At 40.6% G+C, this 25,669-nt stretch overlaps 1 protein-coding gene across 1 annotated transcript; it reads left to right on the forward strand.

Moving 5' to 3' along the window:
• Window positions 1-3,537: 3,537 nt before the first annotated feature.
• LOC145391148 (uncharacterized) lies at window positions 3,538-4,455 on the forward strand. Its single transcript, XM_080265827.1, has one exon. The coding sequence runs from the start codon at window positions 3,538-3,540 to the stop codon at window positions 4,453-4,455; it is 918 nt and encodes a 305-aa protein (XP_080121953.1).
• Window positions 4,456-25,669: the final 21,214 nt, after the last annotated feature.

A 25,669-nucleotide genomic window follows, 5' to 3' on the forward strand; every position in this document is an offset into this window, starting at 1 on the left:
GGCGCGAACCCTGGTCCACCCGTGTACAACACACACACTCTACCACTGTACCACAGAGGCTCCATATATATATATATATATATATATATATATATATATATATATATATATATATATATATACAAGGTGCTACCCAAAAGTTCCAGTAATTTGAATATTGTAGGAAAATAAGCTACCTTACCTCCTAGTTCTCACTGTCGCCTTCAAAGTACCCCCCTTGGGCAAGTGTACAGTGGTCCCAGTGTTTTTCCATGAGTCCATGCATCCCTGGAAGGCTTCAGGCATGATGGTCTTGAGAACCTCCTGCAATTCTGTCTGGATCTCCACAATTGAGTCAAATCGATGCTCTTTCAGTCATAATTTCTGTTTGGGAAACAGGAAAAAGTAACAGGCTGCAAGGTCAGGCGAATTTACCGTGTTAGTGGAAGCCAGGAACTGCCGGACAACAGTTGATGTGTGGGCGGGAGAGTCATCATGATGCAGGATCCAGTCCTTGTTCTTCAACTGTCCTGGATGTTTGCAGCAGATGTTCTCCCTCTGACACTGCAAAACTTCACAGTAAAACTTTCCGCTGACAGATTGACCGGGTGGGATGAAAGCCTTGCGAACAATCCCTTAGATATCGAAGAAAAAGATCAACATCAACTTGACATTGCTGCTCCATTGGTCTGCCATTGCAAAACTGCCAAACCACCTACACACCACATTACAATAATAAATGTAGCTCAACAAGACGTCCGCTCACAGACACGACCAGGGCCACACTGATGCACAAGAGGTGTTGCTGACTCCTCCTAGCAGCAGAAGCCCAAACTGTAAATGGTTGGCTCCCTCTGTTCAAATTACTGGAACTTTTGGGTAGAACATATATATATATATATATATATATATATATATATATATATATATATATATACAGAGAGAGAGAGAGAGAGAGAGAGAGAGAAAAAATATATATATATATATATATATATATATATATATATATCTATATATATATATATATATATATATATATATATATATATATATATTGTTACGGAACAGAGAAAACTGTCCCGCAAAGTTCCAGGTTCAAAACAAAAGAGTTAGGTAAAATTACAAGTTAAAGTTTAATGCTCAAACTAACAACTAAACATTCAGGACTCATAAGGATAATGTAATGGCAAAAACAGGTTTAATATATGGTTAACTGCAATAGCCTCTATTAACACGAAATTAGCAAGAGTAAATTTATCTAAGTCAGCCCTGATAAAATGAGAAAACCAGATAATGTTCATTTAATGCAAGACATATTATTACAGATACAAAATATTATCAAAAATTACTGACATAAAAACACATGAATCACAAAAACCTCACTAGGCCTACGAATCAACACCTCATGCTATACAGCACAAGGAAAAATGTAATAACACTTATAGTCAAACTACACAGCTGCTAGATGGCTGGAGACTTCCTGAGCACTCACAATAATAACAACTGTACAGGGGAGGACAGAGATGTGAGCAAAATGAGGAGTAGATCTAAGTGGCAATTAATGCAGAGACTGAGCTCATTATATAGGGGCCGGCAGAGCTTAATACAACTTGTAAGAAGGACGCGCAAATGAAGCCATAGGGGACAAAGAGTTGACAATCTTGCTCTGAACAATAGAAAGAACGACTTACTCTACCATAAGGGTTAGAAGGGGGGAGTGAGGTAGAACACGCTCGTGATCAAACATGCAGCATACTGTACGTTAGAATTATACAAAGGATGATGAAATCATAGGCTATGTAACAATATATATATATATATGTATGTATGTATATGTATGTATATATATATGTATATATATATATATATATATATATATATATATATATATATATATTAGGGATGTATCGAATGTCAGAATTTAAACATCCGCGGATGCAGATGTGAATGTGGATACATGTTTCTGTATCTTGCGGATGCAGATGCGGATGACAATGTCTGTTTCTAAAAACTGTGGATGCAGATGCAGATGCGGATGTTTTCAGGATATATTCTTGCATAATAATTTAACTAAAGCTCGGCCCTTGGAGACAGCTGCCTATCCCTTATCCCGGCCTTGGGAACTGATTTTTCCTATTTTTAAAGTATTCGTAATGAACTCAGCTACTGTAAAAAATAGTGTTTTCAGACAGTGGTACTTTCAGCACCTTTCTTTAACTTACTGTGACATTTCCCTAGCCATAGTCTCCATAACACACACACGCACATACACACAGCCATACACACTAATATAAATGCATTTTGACTCCTATTAACCCTGTTAGACATTACAAAGTACCAAGGTAAGTGTATTACCCATACGACTCTTATCAACGTGGTGGAGTTAGTCGCAGCACTTTGGTCTTGTGTAGACCAAAGCATTATAGAATAACTACAGAAGTTTTGCCCTTATGACCGCTGACTAGGGTAAACATAAACACAGCAAACAAGTCGCACCATGGAAAAACATTAGTGTTTTTGTTTTTAACAAAGGCATACATTTCATTTAAAGTCATGATAATGCAGTGACCCACCACATCTGCTTTATGTCTCGTTCAAATGCAGATGCGGATGCGGATGTTTATCAAAATGCCAATTAGGTTGCGGATACAGATGCGAATGTCGAAATGGATGTGGATGTTCTGCAGATGCGGATGTGGATGCGGATATCTGACACACCCCTAATATATGAGGCATTCCACATCAAAAGGGCACCAAAACCTGTTTTATGTGGTATAGCACTATATTGAGGTGTCTACTTTCACCTGGAAGTGGACAAGTGTCCATTCACCCAGTTCAAATAAAGTTGGAAATCACTTAAAACCAACTGATGCTCTTGACCATCAGTGCAGCAGGCTCTCCGTACCGAGTAAAAAATTCCCGATCAGAAAGGCTCTTCGTACCATCAGAATAGTGGCGCCACATGAGCTGAGTCGCCCATTTGATTCGGAAATTTCCCGAGGCAACACCCAGGATTAGAGTGGCAGGTTATCCTGTGTGCATTCTTCCTCTCGTGTGGGGGCTGTACCAGCCAATCAGAACCTCCTCTTACCATCACGTGACCGTCCGCAGCCAATGGGAGCCCAGTATGCGAACGGCCATGACAGTCCCCTTTGTTTTGTTCCTGGCTGCGGAGCTAGCAAGGATGCTCTGAACTTTTCCAATTTTTTCCCATGACTTACTAGTTCAACATTGTTCAAACTGTCCCAAAAATGTCCAGACAGCACCAGGAACAGGATGATAGTGTTCCAGGGCCATCAGGTCCTCACACAGCAAGTGAAAGGAGTGGGGAGGAAGGTACTACCCTAAGAAGGCACGTACAGTGATTCCATCCCAGACGACCCCATGTATGTGCCTGATTTTACCGATATTAGTGGTAGTTATCTGGTCTACCATGAAAGTGAGAGTGATGATAATGATGGTGGTGGTGATGATAGTGTTTCTGATGGTGTAAGGCCTAGTGTTGGTGAAAGTGATGGTGAGCGTGGCCATGTGGGGGCACAGGGTGAGCTTGGCAATATGGGTGGCAGTGTTGTGAGGCCAGAGAAAAGGGGCCGAGTGAGGGAGAGGAATGTGGAGGCATGGCAGCAGAATGTGGCCAAAAAACGCTGGAATCTTGGCCAAGAATACATTAGCCATACCACCAAAAAGCATGTACCGGCCAGAGAAGTTGGTGTTCCATGTCCTGACAGGTGTTTTGAGAAGGTGGGGAGGGAGAACATTGACAGTATTTTTCAAAGTTTCTGGGCTGTGGGTGAATATAATGCACACAATACGTATTTACAGTCACTGATACGTGAAAAGCCTGTGAAATGTAAGCGTACCGTGGCAGAAACAAGCCAGAGGCCAGTTCACTACGTGTATTGGGTGAAGGTGAACAAGAGGGAGTTTCTAGTGTGTCAGAAAGGGTTCACTGCCATCCACGGCATAACTGAAAAGAAAGTGTGGCTCCTAATATTGAAAAGAAAAACATCTCCTCATGGTACACCCATTAATGATAAGCATGGCCATCATCCCTCAGGTAGGGCCATCGGAGGTGAGCGACTAGCACATGTGCACGAGCACATCAATAGTCTTCCTGTAACTGCTAGCCATTACTCTCGGTGTCATGCCCCACACCACAAATACGTAGAGGGTGGTGGCAACATAAGTGAACTGTATGGACGATACATGGTGTGGATGAACGAGAACCACAGAGGTGAAGAAAAGGTGTCAGAAAGGATTTATCATGACATCTTCACCAAACATTACAACATCGTGTTCCAGCCACCTAGAACTGACGTTTGCACTGCCTGTGCCAAGTATGAGCTGAAGATTAAAAGTGCAGCAGATGACCAGGAAAACACTGATGACCTGCAGGCAAGTCTGAGGGAGTATTGCACAGGTGCCACGGGACTTGCTCAGCCAACAAGAGGAAGTTGCAGGATGTTGTGGTGATGAGAACATAAAGGTGGTTTGCACTGACCTACTGCAAACTCTGCCATGCCCTCGTCTCTCTACTGGCATTGCATATTATAAGAGGAAAATGTGGGTCTATAACTTTTGTGTTTATGACCTAAATGAGAAGGAAGGCACTATGTATGTTTGGGATGAGGCTACGACAGGACAAGGGTCAGACGAGATGGCCAGTTGTTTGCTGAAGTGGATCGAAAGGAAAATGGACATTCAGAAGCAGGACTTTGTGCAGCTACATATATTTTGTGATAATTGCGCGGGCCAGAACGAGAACATTAATATTGTCCTCATGGCACTACGACAGGTCCACTCCAGGCGTTTGTTCAAGGTAGTGTTTATCTTTATGAAAAGTGGCCACTTGAACTTGCCCTGTGACAGAGCCTTCGGTTCTATTAAAAAGAAAATCAGGAAGGTAGAGTATATTGCAACACCAGATGACTACATGGACATAATTCGATCAACTGTGAAGAAGAGGTTCCCTGTGGTTGCAATGAAACGTGAGGACTTCTTCAACGTCAAGGCACTCCAGAAAGTCATCTCATGATGAAATGCCCCTGGGTTTGCGCAGGCTTGTCAGCTGGTTGTGGCCAACACCTACCCTGAAGGCTACATAATCAAAAATTATTATAATCTTGACGACATTCCTGCAGACATCCAGAAAATCAGGCTGATGAAAGGGAGGGGTGCCTGAAGTCATCAACGTTTCAACCTCTCCTCTGTGGAACTCACCTGCAAATACTCCGATGCACGTCCGCTATCTGAGAAGAAGTGCCAAGATCTACATGTTTTGGCTGGGCTTCTTGGTGACCAGGCCAAAGCCTGGTTTACTGCGGTCCTCGACCACCAGGATTTCCTTAGGTACGCAGGTGGTGGCACTGAGGGGACACAGACGAGGCACAGAAAGATCCAGACAATATTCTCATGGATTATGTGCCAGTGGAATAGAGCTGTGCTTCCCACACCATGACATCTTGCCATACTGTTGACGACCTGGAATCTTAATGGATATCGAATGGACCTCTACTGTTGACGACCTGGAACTGTTTATGGATAATGGATGGATAATACAATCTCCAACCTTCACCCTGTATTGGTGAGTGTTTAATATTGCTATATTAATAATAGCAATAGTACTTACTATTATTGTATTATTGATAGTACTTATTATTATTATTATTATTATTATTATTATTATTACCGTATTATTATTATGAATAATACTTTCATTATTATTATTAGTAGTAGTAGTAGTAATATTATTATTGTTATTATTATTATTATTATTACTATCATTAGTATTATTATGATTATTATTACTATTACTGTAACTAGGAATAGTTTTATTATTAGCCTATTACTGTTATTAGTATTATTAACTGATATGATTATAAGTAATGTTATTAATTCGAGCACTAATAATAATAATAATAATAATAATAATAATGTTGCTGTTATTATTGATTTTGATGACAACGTTTACTCATGCAGTACTATAGTGTATTCCGTGTTATTACTGGTGGCTAGGTTTCGTCATGCGATACATTACTGTCACGCATTACAACGACAATAATAATAATAAATTTTGAAATCAGTATCATTATTAATATTGATGTATTACTACAGGCAGTAATACGTTGGAACATGAACCCGTGTGTGCTCAACACATTCGGCTTGTCTTGCCTCTTGTTGGCATTATTATTATTGTTAGTAGTAGTAGTAGTAGTAATAGTAGTAGTTGAGTCATTATTAGTAAGTATTATTATTATTACTTAAGTTTGGACCGTATTTTTATTAGCATTACTATTATAAAGAAGGAAACATTGGTGACCACGAGAATGACTAGTGGCAGGAAGCGTGTATTCACAGCGATCGCACTCGGAATGTTAGTGACGTGAGTCGGCGCCAATGTACCTTTTTATTTCTCCATCATTATTCACTATTGTGGGAAGTCCATTCTGGTTATTCTTCCCTTCTTGTTTTTTTTTCCATTAATAGTGATGAAACATCAATACCTTATACATTACAAGCAGAAAATGCAGTCAAGTTTCCCTCTAACTTCTAAAACCATAACAGAGATGCATAAAAAATGTAATATTTTTCTGTCCTACTGTTCATTGTAACGTTAAACAGAAACAGCAATGCTACTTGCATGATCTACAATGATCCACGCTCATTTTGAGACCAAAAGCAATGTTCTATCTTAATTTATAACGAAGTTATGGTTTTCAGAAGTTGGGCAAAGTTTGACTGCGCTTTCTGACTTTTATTTTGGCGCGTTTCACCCTTCTGATGCGGAGCGCCTCTCTCTCTCTCTCTCTCTCTCTCTCTCTCTCTCTCTCTCTCTCTCTCTCTCTCTCTCTCTCTCTCTCTCTCTCCAATGTTTACATCCACTCGTTTACTACAGAACTGGATATCATTAACTGCATTATCAGAAATAGATTATATATTTATGGATGTATGTATGTATTTATCTATCTATCTATATAAACAGATAGACAGATAGATAGTCTATTTCTGATAATGCAGTTCCTGGTAATAATATCCAGTTCTATAGTAAAAGAAAGGATGTAAGCATTATTTTTTTTAATTCCTACCTTTTCCTTATTGTGATAAAAAAATAAATAAATAAATCATTTATATGCGGGATTAGGGCGTCGGGCTATAGATAGATATATAGATAGATTTATATGCTGACATATTTTATTATAGCTCCTTTTAAAATATCGTTAGATCCATTTTCTGTGTTGGCGCTAACACCAAGTGACGTCACGACTGCATCTCCCCCCCCCCCTACCTTACCCCTCCAATGCGCGCGTCCCGACATGTTATAATATAGACTTTGAGCAAGATCATGGAGGTTGTGTGGCGAGTCCGTGCACAACGCTTGGTGGAGGCATGCTAAGCGACGCTTTGTGTTGTCAGCTCGGGACATTATTATTAAGTTACATTTTTTGCACTACGTAATATCTATTCTACAGACCTGCAAAAGAAAGTCTCCGAATGTTCTCATTATTAATCAAATGTCTCACAGTGTCAGCATACATTTCAACCTGGAAATAAACAAGATTCGGTTGGTATAAATAACTTTTAGTCTCAAAATATGGCTAGTTATAACCTATAGATGGATGCAAGCAGTGAGGAAAGAAAAGAGAACAGAAAATATGGAAAGAGTTGAGTGAGTGAAGAGCTGGGAGCTAAGACGTATGAAGAGAAACTTGGGCAGGGAGGGAAGGAGATTTACTGGGATGAGATAGAAGGTAGTGACAGACTGGAGGGAGGAATATAGGAACATGCTGATGTAGAAAGAAGAGAGCAGAAGAATGGCTGAAGGAGGCATTGAGGAAATAAGGGTAATGAAGGAAGAGAAGTGAACCTGATTATAGAAAAGCAATTAACCAAACAAAAGGCAAGAACAGAAAGAACGGAGCTAATTCAGACTCTCTCTCTCTCTCTCTCTCTCTCTCTCTCTCTCTCTTTCTCTCTCTCTCTCTTATTTATATCTGTCTGCCTCTCTCCGTCCATCCACCATTATCTATCTTATCTCCTAATAAACATTTTCTTCCTACTTACTGTTTTTCATTTCTACTTGTATTTCATCTTTTATCACATTTTTATTTTTATTTTTCTCTCATACCACCTTTTCCTCCCTCCATAAATCTGTTCTCATTCCTCCTGCTTTAGCCACTTGACTATGGTGACGCTTTTATGGGTTTTCATAATAACCAAATTACTACCAGATTAGATTTACTCGTACTTCCAGAAAGGTCACTGAAGCAGCTGAGATGTGACAGGTTTATGACGTGAAAGGGAGGGAGGGAGAGAGAGAGAGAGAGAGGTGTGTGTGTGTGTGTGTGTGTGTGTGTGTGTGTGTGTGTGTCTACAAGCAGCCTTCTACAGAGCCATGGATGCCATATTATCTTTACTCTCTTCAATATTTTCCCTGAATATTCCTCAATTAATCAAGCTCCATAACCTGAATAATTCTATGTTAGGATTACAACAAACACTGAAAAATTTAGTGTGGCCTAAATAAAAAGATGTGCTTCAAGTATACGACAACGCTTGTTCTGTTCACACCCTGGCTAGTAGGAATTTGGCGGATTAATTTGTATGGTTCTCGTGTTGTCACCGTAGCCTTGGCAGATAAACGAGTTTTCTTTTTTTTTTTTTCCCTCTTGGCAGACTGACCTGTGGTAACGCAAAAATGCTGCACGATCTATGAAACCTCTTGATTAAGGAGTGAATGGTGTTGCAATGTAGATCTCTAGCACCAGTCGAGAAGGGCGGTACTACCAAGGTGGATGGAAAGCTGATGACAGGGAGTGCTGGAGCTTCCGTTTATTCAGCCCTCAGGGCTAGTTCCTGACCATTCCTGTTTGCTGTAGTTTAGCATCTTAGGGCTAACCACTACACAGGATGGGGATCGTCATCTGGCAGTGTTTTGGTCGTGCCAAGGGACCGTATTCTAATGAACTAAGGAAGCACCAGAGAATACTTAGTAGTTTTTTTCTGTGTCAGAGATGTTCACATTTTGTTTGTTGTTTTTTATATCTACTCCAGCATAAAATGATTAATATGATAAATATGAACTGAATTATGTAATATACAAAACAAAATTGTTTGGAAATAGTTGTGAAAGAACCTCTTAATCTGACGAGGAACCTGCCCATTGAGAGTAATTTCTGCTATTGGTCGATCTCTTGTGGAATAGCCAGGGACATCCTCGAGCTTTCTGACACTTCAGGGAATTATCGGTTTTAACCCTTAAATTTTTAAAGGATCTAGTGAGCTGAGCCATTTCCATGTAAGTTTTGGTTCCAAAAGTAACCTGTTTTTAACCAATCGTAGCTCTGTAACTACAACACCTACTCGTAAAACTTTTAATTAAAGATCAGAATACTCATCAATCCTTATTCTCTCACGGGTGTCTGGATGGAGGCGTTCTGGAGGTAGGAAGTGATGAAGGGACACAATCTATGGATCGCACAAGGGTGTGTTAGTATGAGCGGGCGAGATGGTGGCCATGGCTAGCAGGTCAGGCACTTGCCTTGCCTAGGCAGCGATTCCCCACTCGCATCCATTCATACTCTCGCTTGATGAAACATCAGCCAGTATTTCCGTTGTGTGAATACGTTTCCTGCGTAATGTAGTTATCCCTGAGGGTTTCTTTCCTTTCAACTGTAGTTTATCATGTTCTCTAATGTAATTATTTCCCTAATATCTTACTTCACAACAGTCTTATTGCAAATATATACTCTAAATTGTAGGACATTGTATATCTTACGTGTACTAGTACTGAGAGTTCACTTACTGTTACCTGAGCTCTTTTTCTTATACCTGTAGTTTTCCTTATATTCAACATACTTATGTAGAAATGTCATTTACTTGGCTAAGTTATGACTGCAGTACAGGAACTACACAAAATTATTGCTGGTTTACTCTCACAACAAAACCAATTTGCACATATATTGCATTGTATTTCTCTGACTCTTAGTAGCACTTGAACTGTGAGTTCACTTTTGGTGTCACCTGAGATCATTTTCTTATACCTGTCCTTTCCTTATATTCGAATTTCTTGTGTAGAAAAGTCACTTACGCAATTTCTTACTTCAGTACAAGAACTGCACAAAATTATTAATAGTTTCCAATCACACTAAACCAATTTGCCCATATATTAATATTGGGGGGAGGCGTGACGGGGGTTCCGCCAGCATAGATCATGGGTCCAGGGAGAGATGGGGATCAAACCTGTGCCAGAGGATACAGGGCATTGCGGTTCCCAGGCTGTCGCTTCCGCCCAATAGAAAGGGGCCCGAACCTGGGAGTAGCGCCCCAGGAGGCTGCCCTATCAGTGGGTGTATAATGGCAGGGCAGTTGCAGTGCCAAGGTGCACTTGGAGGGTTTCCCTGCAGCTGTCCTGGCAGGGTGCTCCGAGACCACTACCACAGCCACTGGTAAGCTGGTGGGCTAGGGGTCCCAGATCCATTGCCTGGACCTGGGACTGTGCAGTGAGTGGGGCCTGTGGTATGACTATCCCCTTAATTAATACTGACTATGACTAAAATAAGTTTCAAAGTAAGCCTGAGGACATTAAATCGCCCAGGGGGATGAGGGTGGGTTCATGGAATGTAGGAAGTTTGAGGGGAAGAGCGGGAGAAGTCGTTGAGGCATTCAGTATTAGGTGGGTGGATGTGACATGTTTGCAGGAAGTCCGGTATAGGGGTGGATCAGCAAGAAAGATTGTTGGGAAGGATTGTTATTATAAGTTGTTTTGGAAGGGGGGGACAGACGGATATGGGAGTGTTGGTGTGATGGTTCCGGAGAAATGGGTGGAATATGTTATGAATGTTACGTGAGTAAGCAATAGGATATTGGTAGTGAAAATTCTGGTTGGTGGAATGATAACTGCAATTATGTCGGCATATGCTCCACAGGCAGGCTTGGATGAAGTAGAGAAAGATAGATTTTGGGATGACTTAATACGTGTAGTAGGTGGTATGCGGGATGATGAGATAGTGGTTTTGGGAGGGGACTTAAATGGTCATGTATAGGTGAAGCAACCCAAAGTAATGAAGGAGTACATGGGGGATGTGCGTATGGTATAAGGAATGCGAAAGTGGAAAGGATACTCGAGTCTGGGGAGGCAACGAACATGATTATGTGCAACACATATTTTAGGAAAAGAGACAGTAGGTTAATTACGTATGAGACTGGGGGAAATAGCAGTCAGATAGATTATTTTCTGGTTAGGAGGGCTGAAAGGAGGATAGTGAGGGATGTTAAAGTTATAGGAAGTGAGGAGTGTGTGAGCATCACAGACTATTGATTTGTGATATGGTGCTTAAGGAACGAGTGATGAAAAAGAGGACTTATGTACCTAGGAGGAAAATATGGAAGCTGGCAAACCAAGTAGTAAGGGATGCCTTCTATAGTGAGATGAAGAGAGTGGTGGCTGAACAGGGACCGTAGACAGAGGCGTTAATGAACAATACAGAGCTCTCAAGAACAACCTCTTGAGAGTCACTGATGTAACATGCGGTTGGACTAGAGGCCCACCAAGACATAAAGTAATTTGGTGGTGGGATGAGGGTGTAGAAGCTGCAGTTGAGGAGAAAAGAAGGCTTTTCCGGGAATGGAAGAAGGGTGGTTGCAAAAAGGAATATTTGGCTTCCAAGCAGAGGGCTAGAAGAGAGGTATAAAGGGCGAAGTCTGAGTCTCAGAGACTTTCACTTGATAACCTAAATCATGGGGAAAGGAAAAATATGATATTTAAGGTGGCATATCAGATAATGAGGGATAATCGGGATATTATAGGCGAGCAGTGTGTGAAGAATGATGAAGGAAGGGTAGTGGCGAATAGTGGGGATATTAAAGATGCATGGAGAGAGCATTATAACCGGTTGTTGAATGAGGAGTTTAGCTGGGACAGGGAAGGTTTGGAGCAAGCGGATCCAGTGTTTGGCCCTTGGCCATTGATTGACACTGCTACTATGAGTGAGGCAATAAGCAGGATGCAGGTGAGGAAGGCAGCAGGTGTGTCAGGGTTGACTACCGAAATGTTGAAGGCCTCAGGAGACACAAGAGTGAGGTTAGTCACTCACCTGATAAATATGATTTTATATGGGTGTGTTGTCCCAGATGATTGGTTGAAGAGTGTAATTGTAAATGTGAATAAAGGGAACGGTGATGCCCTGGAAAGAGGAAATTATAGAGGTATAAAGCTCTTAGACCAAGTAATGGAGAGTTCTAGAAGGTATGATTAGAGAAAGAGTGAATATTGATGAGATGCAGTTTGGGTTTATGCCAGGCAGGGGGACCACTGATGCCATATTCATTGTTCGACAGCTTCAGGAAAAATATATTGGGAAGAAAAGGGATCTGTACTTTGTTTTTGTTGATTTGGAAAAGGCCTTTGACAGAGTCCCTGGAGAGGTTGTGAAGTGGGCAATGAGGAAGCTTTGCTTGGAGGAGTGTCTGGTTGGGGTGGTTATGGCCATGTATGTGGGTGCTCGCACCCAGGTAAGAGAGAATGGAGATTTGAGTGATGAGTTTTCCGTGAATGTTGGTGTGCATCAGGGGTCAGTTTTGAGCCCCTCGTTGTTTATCATGGTACTTGAAGCCCTCTCACGGGATTTCAGAAACGGACTCCCGTGGGAGATGTATGCTGATGATTTGGTGTTGATTGCAGAGAACGAAAGGGAGGGAGAGGAAAGATTTAGGACGTGGAGAAATGGTATGGGGCATAAGGCCTTAAGGGTAAATGCAGATAAAACAAAAGTGATGATATCTAGGGTTGAGAGCGGTACTGTCAAAGACAAGGGAGAGTGGCCATGTGCAGTTTGCCACAAGGGCGGGGGAAGTAATTTCATCTTGTGTAGTGTTTGTAATAAATGGGTGCATAAGAGATGTATTGGTATCAGAGGTAGACTGTGAGATAATGCTGATTTTATGTATGCGGCTTGTCGGGGAGAGCAGGTGGAGATTGTCAGGCGTGAAAGGATTGAACTTGCTAATGAGTCTCTTGAGTGTGTGGAAGAGTTTTGTTATTTGTGAGACATGCTGTGTGCTGGAGGTGGCGCTGGAGCTAGCTCTGTTGCTAGGGTGAGAAGTGGTTGGAAGAAGATCAGGGAGCTGTTGCCTCTCCTGACACTGAGAGGACTCTCCCTGTGTCTAAGTGTTTTTGTATGCAGCATGTGTTATGAGTGTAATGCTGTATGGTAGTGAAACCTGGACAATAAAGGAGGAGGATATTCGCAGGCTCAGACGTACAGAAATGACAATGATTACGTGAATGTGCAGTGCATCCCTGCGTGCAAGGCTTGGGGGGGCTGGGTTTACGATGGAAGAGTTGAGGGGTATGATGGCACTGGAGTGTATTGGTGTTGTGATGAGGAGAGGTAGATTGAGATGGTTTGGGCATGTGGAGAGGATGGGGGATGATAACTGGGTACAGAAGGTGAGAAGTGTTAATATTGGGGGTGGGGTTGTGAGGGGTAGACCGAGAATGACGTGGGGCGAGGTCATTGTGACCTCAGGGTTTAGGAACTGAACAGGGAGGCTGCAATAGATCGTGCAGCATGAAGAGCCGCCATTAGGTGACCAAGGCCGATGCATACAAGCATGTTGGAGCCTTCAAAAATGAAAACGAAAAGAAAAACGATTACCGCACTCAGTACAAAAGCACTGTATAGTACTTGCCCCGAAAGATCAGTTTCACATTTCGCCCCAACACTTACTTTCTATACCGGATAATACAAAACTACTGTACAGATCTGGTCATAACACGTGTTTTCAGTACTATATTTTTCTTTATCTTCAGTAGATTCTCTATATTATTTCTTCAGTTTTCCTTCACCTTAGAATATCAATCCTTACTTTCATAAAAACTTATTCACTACACTGAAGTTTTCCTTATTTCTCTATATCACTTTATTATGTACAGATTTACACTGTATACTTTCCTGCACACCCACGAAGTGTCAGGCTGGGGCAGTACTGATGGCGGTGAGAGGGTGGGACGTGTAGGCACCGCGAAGGCAGTGGGAAGCAGGCTGGGGGGCAGTAAATGGTGGCAAGGGTACGTCACTCACATTTTTTTATGTAACTCCTCCTCTCAGACATAGTCTCTATACTCGATAATGACGATACTGTCGTCTCTAAAACTCCTAATCAAATAATCACTGAACTCATTCCCAGTACTTATGTGAGGCAAGGCATGGGTGTAAGTGGCACAGGCCAGGTGGTTCCTCGATGTGGCAAGTGAATCAGACTTTGTGAAATCCGATCTGATCAATCCTAATCCTCCTGATTCCCATGGAAGACTGGCAGTTTAGCTCACCCGCCCTCTGTGTGCCTATTCCAGGCACTGGGCACAACAGAAAATGGGTAGGACTTCAAACACTGTCAGGAAATGCAAGCACCTGTGTCCAAACACCTGTTTTATGATGGCAATGTCGTCCCAGCTGAAGGGGTTAAGGTCTTATGTGCTCTGTGTATCATAGCAACTTCATGCGTTCAAGTGGTTGAATAATATCCACAAACTCAAAATATATTTATGGTGAACTTACAGCAGTTTCACACCCTAAAATGGGGCCACTCCAGGTCACAGGAATTTTCCAAGCGGTTCAAAGAATAAGTATTACACTAGGAATAACTTTGGTATTATATATTCCACTCAGTTTCGAGCTTCTCGATCTGAACTGAGAATGCACAGTTTGGCTGTGCTTGTTGTACCAGAAGACATTACAATTCTTCCAGGTTGCTTGTTTCCTGTCCCTTCACTATCATTTGCTTGCCAGTTTTCAGATATCAAATTTGGCAATATCTTGTCAGATTTTAAGCTATGGTGACACTAGCTATGGATCTTATTTACATAGGCTTGAGAGACAGACTGACATCTTTCTAGTCTCTCTTTGTATATGTTTATATTATATATATATATATATATATATATATATATATATATATATATATATATATATATATATAAATCATCTCTTTAATATCCGGACGCCCAATATTCGGACTCCCCAATGTCTGGACAATTTGGGCCTGGGCCTTCGGAAACCAAAAATGAGCAAAAAACGTAAAAAAGAAAAAAAAAATCGATTTTTTTTCACCCATAATTTGAATTTAGCGCACGGTGCCTAGCAGCTGTGTTTACACGGGGTTATCCGCTCCTCAGGCACCCCATCCCCTCCCCAGTTCCCGCACAACTACCATTGTGAGTAAACAATCGTTGGAATGGGTGCTAAAGATAAAGTGCAGCACAGCACTGGATTACTGTATGTGTCATAAAGACTTTGTATCATAAAGCAGCGACTTTGTATTTGCTTGTAGAGGCGTATATTTTAGACTTGTGGTCGAGCGGCTTTTATATCTTGTAGTAGTTTCCCCACCAGATGTCATGTAGTGACGGGAGAGGTAAAGAATAGTATGGGACTATTTTTATTTGTCTTGGAAATATTAAACAGGTATAAGAGTGTAAGTCCTGGGTAGCTACCTCCCTGTCTCGCTATCTCTCTCTCTCTCTCTGTTCTAAGGCTAATCTCCGTCTCGACCTCTCTCTAGGGTCGCTTGTCTCCTTCTGTCTAGCCTGTTCGGTGGCTAATCTCCGTCTGAGCTCTCTTTCCTAAATTCTGGTATAGCAGGGGTGGACTAGATCTTTGTTCACGAGAGGACTGCTGACAGCTAACTGCATCATCTCCTTACTGGCCGCTGTCGTCAGCTTTCCTCAGTGTTAAGAGTGTGTAAGCATGCTTAGCACTGCTCGATTCTCGCAGACACAACACCTTCTCATCATTTGACTTCCTGCTTCTATCTGTCTCTCTATCTATCTATTTATCTATCTATCTAGTATGATTTGCAATTATAATATGGAGACCTACCACATTGCTCGGCCGCGCGAAAATGGCGTACCATCGACATTTAATAGTCATAATATATTAATACATACTACATACACATTATAATGAACTTATAAGCTAATTAAGTGAAATACATAATATTGTAAAGTAACATAATTGTATGAATATTGTATACATATATTATTCATAGTAAATAGTGATTATTTAGTAATATTACATTTTAAATAAGTTGTATACATATTTGAATAAATTCAATATAATTGTGCAATGGTAATACTGCTAGGTTATACATTACATATTTGAGTTATCACTTTAGTAATGTCTAATATTTCACCTAACTTGTATGATGATACTGGTAATACAGAATTGTGCTATAATTGTATGACTTATAATATTGTACTAACATTGTGGTACTACATAATTGTGTTGGCCTTATAATTGTAGTTACATTTTGTTAATGCAACTATTACATATGTGTCTTGGCCTTATAATTGTAGTTAAAGTTACGTAAAAGTTACATCTTGTTAATGCAACTGTTTTGTCGTTACATAATTGTTACATATCGTTTGTAGGTACATAATTGTAGTTAAAGTTACATAAAAGTTACATCTTGTTAATGCAACTGTTACATAATTGGCAAAGTGTAACATAATGCAATCGTTTGTCGTTACATAATTGTTACATATCGTTTGTAGGTACATAATTGTAGTTAGTGTAACATAATGCAATCGTTTGTCGTTACATAATTGTTACATATCGTTTGTAGTTACAAAATTATAATATGGAGTAACATAATTGTAATAACTGCAGTCCTAACATATGCTGCGGTCGATGATAGTGATGATGTGTCATGCCACTTGTTTGTGGAGACACAATTTGCTTTTTTGTTTGTAGTTTATGTGGTATTTTGACTTATGTAGTAACATTTACACTTATTTTCATTTGTTTGTTATGTGATCTTACTCTATTTCTCTTTTTTTTTTTCTTCTTACTTTTCTTTCTTTCTTTCCTTTCCTTTTCTTTTTTTTTTTTTTTGTATGTATTGATTTTCCATAGTTTGTTTCTCTTTGCTTGTGTACGCTTTTTTCCATGTTGTTCATGGTTGCATAATTGCTGACTAATTTCCTTGAGATACTTTTTTAAAGTTTAGTTTATATTGCACAGATATTACTGAAAATGATATTATATAGTCCCATATTTTGTTATTTTATATAAAAAATATATACACTATATACAGTATTAACTATACACACTGACTTGTTGTTCACCTGTACCTATCGTGGGTAATATGTGTGTCAGCACTGTGTGGAAATCATTGTCTTCACGATTGTGTTGAAGATGTTCACTCTTGCTAACGGCATTTGTGTTGGCCATTTTTTTTTTTTCTCTAGTTTACCTTGTAACTTAATTTGTCTGTTTCCACTAGGTAGCTTTAATTAATAAATGTTAAATACAGTTCTTTTAATTGCTCACTGAGTAACTGTGATTGTATATTTTCTTTATTACTTTGTAGATGTAATAATGTATAGTTGTATGTATGAAACACGTATTTTATGTAGGTATAAATGGTAACACTCGTTGGTAGTAAATAAATGTTATAATAAATGAATGAATATATACAGTGTAGAATATTTATTGTTGGTGATTATTTAGTGTTTGAGTTATGCAGATAACTGAAGTAAGTATGTGTATTTAAGCAGTAACTATACAGCACGTTTTATATGTTTGTGCAGAAGCTTATTGTCTATCACTGTGTATTATAAAAATGAAGTAACTATGTAACTCACTAATTTTACCGTGGTGGGAATGGTGTGAGTGGTGGTGCAGGTGGTGTGTTGACTGACGTGGCGTCTGTTCAGCAAGCACGCATGATGACCTCAACTTCCCACACTGGTAGCTGTGGTGAGTGAATGAGTAGCGATGAGTAACTTGAGTGAAGACGAGTGAGTAAGATGAGTTGTGAATATGGACTTGGTGTTTGCTTCGTCGTCCTGACCTCTTCACACCTGCGTAAGCGTTGGGGGTTGGGTGGATGTAGCAGAGAGAGGAGGGTGAGGTCTGGTGGTTATGAGTTGTGAGTCATCTCTCACTCTTCGTTTGTTTGTTTGTTTGTTTGTTTGTTTTCTTTCGTTCTTGATGTATTCTTGGTCCTTTTTTCTTGTGATTTACTCGTTGTGGGATGAAGACTGCCGCTACTTGTAGGTGCGTGTAGAAGATTATACAGACGGCGTAGAGTTGTTAATTGTAGTTGATTGTAGATGGCTGTAGTTGATTGTAGATTATTTGCACTGTAGGCTGTATTTTGTAGGATTCAATGTAGAACTGAAGCTAATCTTGTAGTATCGGTTGCTTTTGTAGAAATTTGCTTTTAATTCGGAGACGATGTCCGCAGATTTGCTGATTTGTCGTTAAGCTACTTGCAAGGCGTCGAGTGATCTCTTGACCTCTGCATCAGCGTAATGATCTGGGAGACGGAGGGGGATGGAGAGAAGCGTCAGGAGCCGGTTATGTTGTTGGTTGAGAGAGATATTCTTGTTTTCAATCTTGATATTTTGTAGGAATTTAATGTTGATTCGTAGACGAGGTTCGTATATGTTCGCTGCCACCAAATGTCATAAAGACTTTGTATCATAAAGCAGCGACTTTGTATTTGCTTGTAGAGGCGTATATTTTAGACTTGTGGTCGAGCGGCTTTTATATCTTGTAGTAGTTTCCCCACCAGATGTCATGTAGTGACGGGAGAGGTAAAGAATAGTATGGGACTATTTTTATTTGTCTTGGAAATATTAAACAGGTATAAGAGTGTAAGTCCTGGGTAGCTACCTCCCTGTCTCGCTATCTCTCTCTCTCTCTCTGTTCTAAGGCTAATCTCCGTCTCGACCTCTCTCTAGGGTCGCTTGTCTCCTTCTGTCTAGCCTGTTCGGTGGCTAATCTCCGTCTCGACCTCTCTCTAGGGTCGCTTGTCTCCTTCTGTCTAGCCTGTTCGGTGGCTAATCTCCGTCTCGACCTCTCTAGGGTCGCTTGTCTCCTTCTGTCTAGCCTGTTCGGTGGCTAATCTCCGTCTGAGCTCTCTTTCCTAAATTCTGGTATAGCAGGGGTGGACTAGATCTTTGTTCACGAGAGGACTGCTGACAGCTAACTGCATCATCTCCTTACTGGCCGCTGTCGTCAGCTTTCCTCAGCGTTAAGAGTGTGTAAGCATGCTTAGCACTGCTCGATTCTCGCAGACACAACACCTTCTCATCATTTGACTTCCTGCTTCTATCTGTCTCTCTATCTATCTATTTATCTATCTATCTAGTATGATTTGCAATTATAATATGGAGACCTACCACATATGTGCATCAAGAGCATTTTCACCACTGTGAGAACCTTAGAGGTGGGGTAATCTTCGTAACAACCACTGACGTGTTGTAAGTACACTGTCAACTGCTAAATATATTCCACACTCACCTATAAATCCTCATTCTCTGACTCCATTTCTTTTATTTCATGTGTCCCTTATTTGTGTGCATAGGGTCTTAAATGGGTGATTTACATAGTGATTTTCACGTCTTAGCGAGTTTCAGTAAGCTGTCGACTGCTAAATATTTTCTATACTCACCCCTAAATCCTCATTCCCTGGTTCTATTTCATTTATTTCACGCTTTCTGTCCCTTACTTATGTGAATAGGGTCTTAAATAGGTGCTATGCATGTCCAGTAGGGAGGTATGTAGGTGGTTTTCTGAGTTAGGCTAGGTTAGGGTCCATAAGTACATGACCAGTACCCTCAGGCCCAATAACTGGATGGATCCAATTTCTGGACATGCCTTTGGCTGTATTACATCGGATATTGGAGAGATTTATTTATTTTTTTTTGCGAAGAACAAGGAACCAAACGCCACAAGCCCGCAATTATTGTTCCTTCCAAGAGAAAAACAAAATACAAGAGTGAACCAACTTCAAGACAAGACCATTTCGAGATGCCTGGACACACTGCGTTTGAAAGACTGGAGATCATAGAAAGCAGGAAACACAGACAGAGGGGGACAGTTCCAGAGTTGACCTGTTGCATAAATGAAGGACTGGGAGTAATGGTTAACTCTTGCATTAGAGAGTTGGACAGAAAAGGGATGAGAGTTTGCTACCAGACAGGTGCTACGCGCCCGTCATAGGGGTGGAGGAATGCATGCAGACAGTTCAGAGAAGCAGTGACCATTGAAGTAGCAATAGAAAAGAGATAAAGATGCAACAGTGCGACGAAGAGACAGAGGTTGAAGGTAGTCAGTAAGAGGAGGAGATTTAATGAGATGAAAAACTTTTGACTCCACTCTATTGAGAAGAGCTGTATGTGGAGAGCCTCCCCACACATGAGAGTTGTACTCCACACAGGAGAGGATAAAACCCCTGTATAGAGTCAACAATTGTGCAGGGGTAAAGGAGGAATGGAGTCAACTTAGCACACCTAATCTCTTGGAAGCAGATTTTACATGAGATGTAATATGATCTTTCGATGATAAGTCCCGAGTAAATGAAACCCAAAGCATGTTCAAGGATGATGCAGGATTAAGCCAAATATTATTAAACATTAGTGGGTATACCTGTGGAAGATTTTGTTGGGTTGATAGGTGTAAAAACTGAGGCTTTGATGCATTAAAAACAACAATATTATTTTTACCCCAGTCAGAGATGTGAGCCAAGTCAGACATTAAGTTTGCCATGGCCTCATCCCTTGTTTCTTTAAGTAACTGCTGAGATGGGCATTGTGGGAACTGAATGGAAAGATGAAGGGTGGAGTCATCAGCACATGAGTGGATAGGTTTAGATGTACAGCTTAGAAGGTCATTGATGAATAAAAGGGAGAGAGTTGGTGATAGGACAGAGCCCTGAGGAACACCACTGTTGATAGATCCAGGAGAAGAACGATGGCCGTCTACAACAGCGGCTACAGAACGTAAGAGGGCAGTTTGGAAATTAAAGATTTATGCCCGACTCGATCGAAAGCCTTTGAGATGTCAAGTGGGAAAGCGTGTGCCAAAGTCCCGAAAGGAGGATGACCAGGAGACTGAAAGGTAGGTGAGAAGATCGCCAGTGGAGCGTCCCTGACGGAACCCATACTGATGATTAGAAAGAAGGTTGTGATAGGAAAGATGCTTTAAAATTTTTCTACTAAGAATTGATTCAAAAACTTTTGAGATACAGGATGTTAAAGCAATTGGACGATAGTGAGAGGGTTGGGAATTGTCACCCTTCTTTGGGACTGTCTGAATGAGAGTAAACTTCCAGCAAGAAGGAAAGATACAAGTTGACAGATGAAGGTGAAAGAGTTTGCCTAGGCAGAGTGTAGGCACAGAGGCACAGTTCTTGAGAACAACAGGAGGGACTCCATGAGGCTCATATGTCTTATTAGTACTGAGGCCTGTGATGGCAGAAATTACATCAGTTGAAGAAATTTTAATGTAAACCATGAGGAAGTCAGAGGAGGGAAGTGATGGAGGAACAGCACCGGAATTGTCAAATGTGGAATTGGAGAAGAAAGTCTGAGCAAAGAGATCTGCTTTATCAGTAGAAGAAATAGCTACAGAGCCATCAGAGTAGAATAAGGGAGGGAAGGATGGTGAGGTAAAGTTGTTTGAAAGGTTTTTGGCAAGATGCCAGAAGGACCGGGAAGAATTTGAGTTGGAGAGTTGAGAGCATTGAGTACGGATGAAATTATTTTTAGCAGAGCGAAGACCAGACTTAGCACGATTCAGGCAGAAATGTAGAATAGATGCGATTCAGGGGTGGGTTGGCTCCAGTACCTTTTATAGGCCCTCCCTTTGTTGCGGACAGCATTTGAACAAGCATGATTAAATCAAGGCTATTTTTGCATTAGTCAAAGGATATGAGAAAGGAATGTATGCCTTCATGCCCGAAAGAATAACCTCCGTAATGCGCAAGGCACACTCAGATGGCTCCCAGCCATAGAAACAATAATCATTCCAGGGAAAATCAAAGAAGTACTGCCTGAGGGCCCCCCAATTCGCAACTCCAAAGTGTCACAGACAACATTTCTTTGGAGGGTCCACAGGCCATACCAGAGCGATAGGACAGGTTAAGGTGATAAGGTTGTGATCGGAGGACCCCAACGGAGAGAAAAGATTAATAATGTATGCAGAAGGATTGGTTGTAAGGAAGAGGTCAAGTATGTTGGAGCTCTCTCCAAGGTGGTCAGGGATACTGGTAGAGTACTGTACAAGCTGCTGTAGGTCATTAAGGATAGAAAAGGTGTAGGCTTGTTCACCAGGTGGATCAGTGAAGGGAGAGGAGAGCCAAAGGTGGTGGTGAACATTGAAATCTCCTAGAATGGAGATTTCAGAGAAAGGAGAAATGGATAGAATGTGTTCCATTGTAGAAGTATGATATTCAAAGAATTACTGTATATATATATATATATATATATATATATATATATTCATATATACAGTATATTCAAATATATATATATATATATATATATATATATATATATATATATATATATATCATATATACAGTATATTCAAATATATATATATATATATATATATATATATATATATATATATATATATATATATATATATATATACAAACGCTTGTGGGCCCTTCAGGCCCGCTCACCCTTGCTCCTGCGGAGGGCTGTCGTGCTGCACGCTCTTTTTCTCGTGCTTCTCACTCATTTTCTAGCACTTTGCGCACACATTGCGATCATTTCAGGTAATCTGAGTCACGTTTATGTGTTGTTCTAGACTAATGTTGTTACTTGGATTTTTTGCAGCTAACCAGTTGATCGTGTTATTTGCAGCTTCGGGAATGGAACCCAAGTTGTCCACATGCAAATCCATGATATTAACCACTTGGCCACGGCAACCAACCGGGCGCCGGGAGCAGCATTTTTTGGTCAAAATTGGATCGCTCATTAAATATAGTAAAAGTTTTTCAATAGTTATGGGACCAAATTTTTTAACATCAGCGAATTTTTTGCGATTTTTATGCCAGTTTTGGTGCGATTTGAATGTGTACTGTCAGCTGCCCAAAATACACACACACACACAGACTCACGGCTACTGCTATAGTATATTAGATGTGTCGGACTCCGGGCATAGGCTTCGCAGCCTGCTCTCAAGGCCCAGTAGTCCTCCTACATACCATACACCTCTACATGTCACCACTTCGGCACTAACACCCTCCGTCCATATTGAATACATGCTAAGGCTGTCTCATACAGGACTGGTGTAGTGGTATTAACAGGGGTATTTTTACGACATGTCTGCGGGTCTTCTAGTAGATCAGTAATGTCTACTTGTAATGAAATTCAAATCCTTAAATTGTTCCTTGCCCCAGCGGGGATTTGTACCTGGGTCCAGTAGGACTGCAGGCCACCTCTCTTCCAATCGAGCCACCGCCTCCCCCTTTATACAGTATATATATATATATATATATATATATATATATATATATATATATATATATATATATATATATATATATATATATATATTGTTTCCATACTAGAACATGCTTCTTTATCCAAAAACAATATCTCTTCTGGCCATGAATGATCCTCGGCATTTGAATCAACGTGCATGAGGCATTGTGCTGGTCAGCACAATGTCACTCATTTACTTCCTAAACCAATCTATTTCAGACCGTGGCACTGGAGGCGTCAAGTGAAGAGGGAGACTTTTTGCGGGAACTAAAAAGCTGATGACACATGGCGACACTCTCTCTAAGGCAGCCTGCGATATTTCTAATAGGTTTTTCTTTCACAGACACCCTCTCTGAATGACCTTGTCGAAAAGAGGCGAAAGCAGGTTGTGGGAGTGAAAGGGAGGTGTGACGGAAGGGGATGAGAAGGAAGGGGAAGAGGAGCTGCAGGGAGTAAGGGAGGAAGGAAGACGAGGACCAGAGCAATTGATTGACAGTGACAGAAAACCGATAAAACGATAAGGAGACATGAACTGTGTGATATGGACTCTGATATGGACTCTCTCTCTCTCTCTCTCTCTCTCTCTCTCAGAATCTCACGTTAACATACAAGACGATGCAACACACACACACACACACACACACACACACACACACACACACACACACACACCGCTATTCGTAAAAGCTTAGCTGCCATTATATTGACTCATCTGTCCATCTGTCTTGAATTTCTTTACTGCATAAGAAGTCAGGAAAGTTAGAGTCCGGACAAAGTTACTCAAATAAAAATTGGTTTGTCTTTTCCCTTCTCTATTTTTGGATCCTGCCTACCGATACCTGACCTAAATTAGTGGAAAATAGAGTTACAGTAGAATGGTTAGTCTATGGACTAATGAAGGCAAGCAGTCGACTCGCAGGACGTCTCTTGTATATTATTCTTGCTGTATCCAGGTGATTTTATTCCTCCTAGGAGAGTATTCTTTCTAACAAGGGGAGAAAATTTTGTGATGACGGGTATCATGAATTTTATATTCGTTCCTGAAGTAAACCTTTCAGTACAACGAGTCTCGGTTTTTAGTGTGTAATTGCTTGCTTTGTACGATACAGTTCAAATTCAAATGTCATACTTCATAATATTCATCATCTTAAATACTGTTACTTTCTTTTATTTAGCTTACTCATGCTACCTCTTAACGACTTTTGTACTCCAGAAGTGTCGTCTAAAGAGGTAAAGGTGGCTGCAGACGCCATGAGGTGGACATGAAGGTCTCAAGGAGTGATCAAAACTCGACCAGTGTGTGCCCTTGTGTTAAAAAATCATTTGACATTTTATATGGTATGATTTGGACCAGACTTTATTGAGGGGCTGAGGATCAGGGGAAAACGTAAAAATCAGTTTTGGAGATACTTGCTCAAATGTCAGGGTTTGGGAGATGTTTGGGCTTGACACGAGTTCTTAGACGAAGACATCGCACTCAGTTCTTATTGTTTTTATCATATTCTTGCTATATGTAGACACTTGTGCTGGAGTTTAAAATGGGACTTTTCGAACTAGGTAGGGTAGATAACCTTCATTAACCTCTTTCATACAATCACGTATTTTTTTTTTTTTTTTTCACGCCAGCTCTCGCAAACCGAGAGCGGATGTTATATTCTTTTCACCTCTAAGCCTGACAAACCTCTCACGATAATATTTCTTGATACTTTACCGTGAACTACTCATCTCTTCACCACTTCACCGTATCTTGTGTAATTTTCATTCTGGATCTATCACAGAAAATTCACATTGGCCGCATCCAAGGCCAAATCCGCTTCTCTGAGATCGCTTTCTTTGTCCTGTGAGTAGATCCTAACTTTGTACAGGAACGTTATTCATATTTGTGTGTGTGTGTGTGTGTGTGTGTGTGTGTGTGTGATGGAGGCCTTATTACACAGAGCTCTTCTAAATAGGAAAGAGTCAGAGATTTCGTTTCACCAACTCACGTTCTCGTACTGACTCCCTTCAACCTCTCTTTCTTCACCCAAGTGTTACACTTCTCTGCTATGGCTCGTTCAGTGAGTATTTCTCCACTGCAGTCTGTTCATATCCTTTCCTGATTAGGGACGGAGTGTAGCAGCCAGTGGCTCTTTCTTTTTTTCCATTTATTATACTGCTAAATCCATTTTATGCAAAAATGAAAAAAGGGAAAGGCAGAGGGCCCACAAAAAGTTACCCATTCTAGGCAGTTTTGATATAACGAGTCAAGAGTAATTGGATTATTTCTAAAAGCCTGGACACATTAAATTTTACAAACTGTATTTCGTCGACAGCAGAAAGCAGAGAGATATAGAGTGACAGCTTCAGCATGACCAGTTATGTACATTACCAGTGTCTCCTGATATTGTGTTCCTCTATACA

Source organism: Coenobita brevimanus, chromosome 17 (genome assembly GCF_032717465.1).
Source record: "Coenobita brevimanus isolate Jiangsu-jjx chromosome 17, ASM3271746v2, whole genome shotgun sequence".
Classification (NCBI taxonomy): domain Eukaryota; kingdom Metazoa; phylum Arthropoda; class Malacostraca; order Decapoda; family Coenobitidae; genus Coenobita; species Coenobita brevimanus.

Bases quoted from the DNA above. Each gene is read 5' to 3' on its own strand.
- LOC145391148 (XM_080265827.1), top strand. From the start codon at position 3,538: ATGGGTGGCAGTGTTGTGAGGCCAGAGAAAAGGGGCCGAGTGAGGGAG.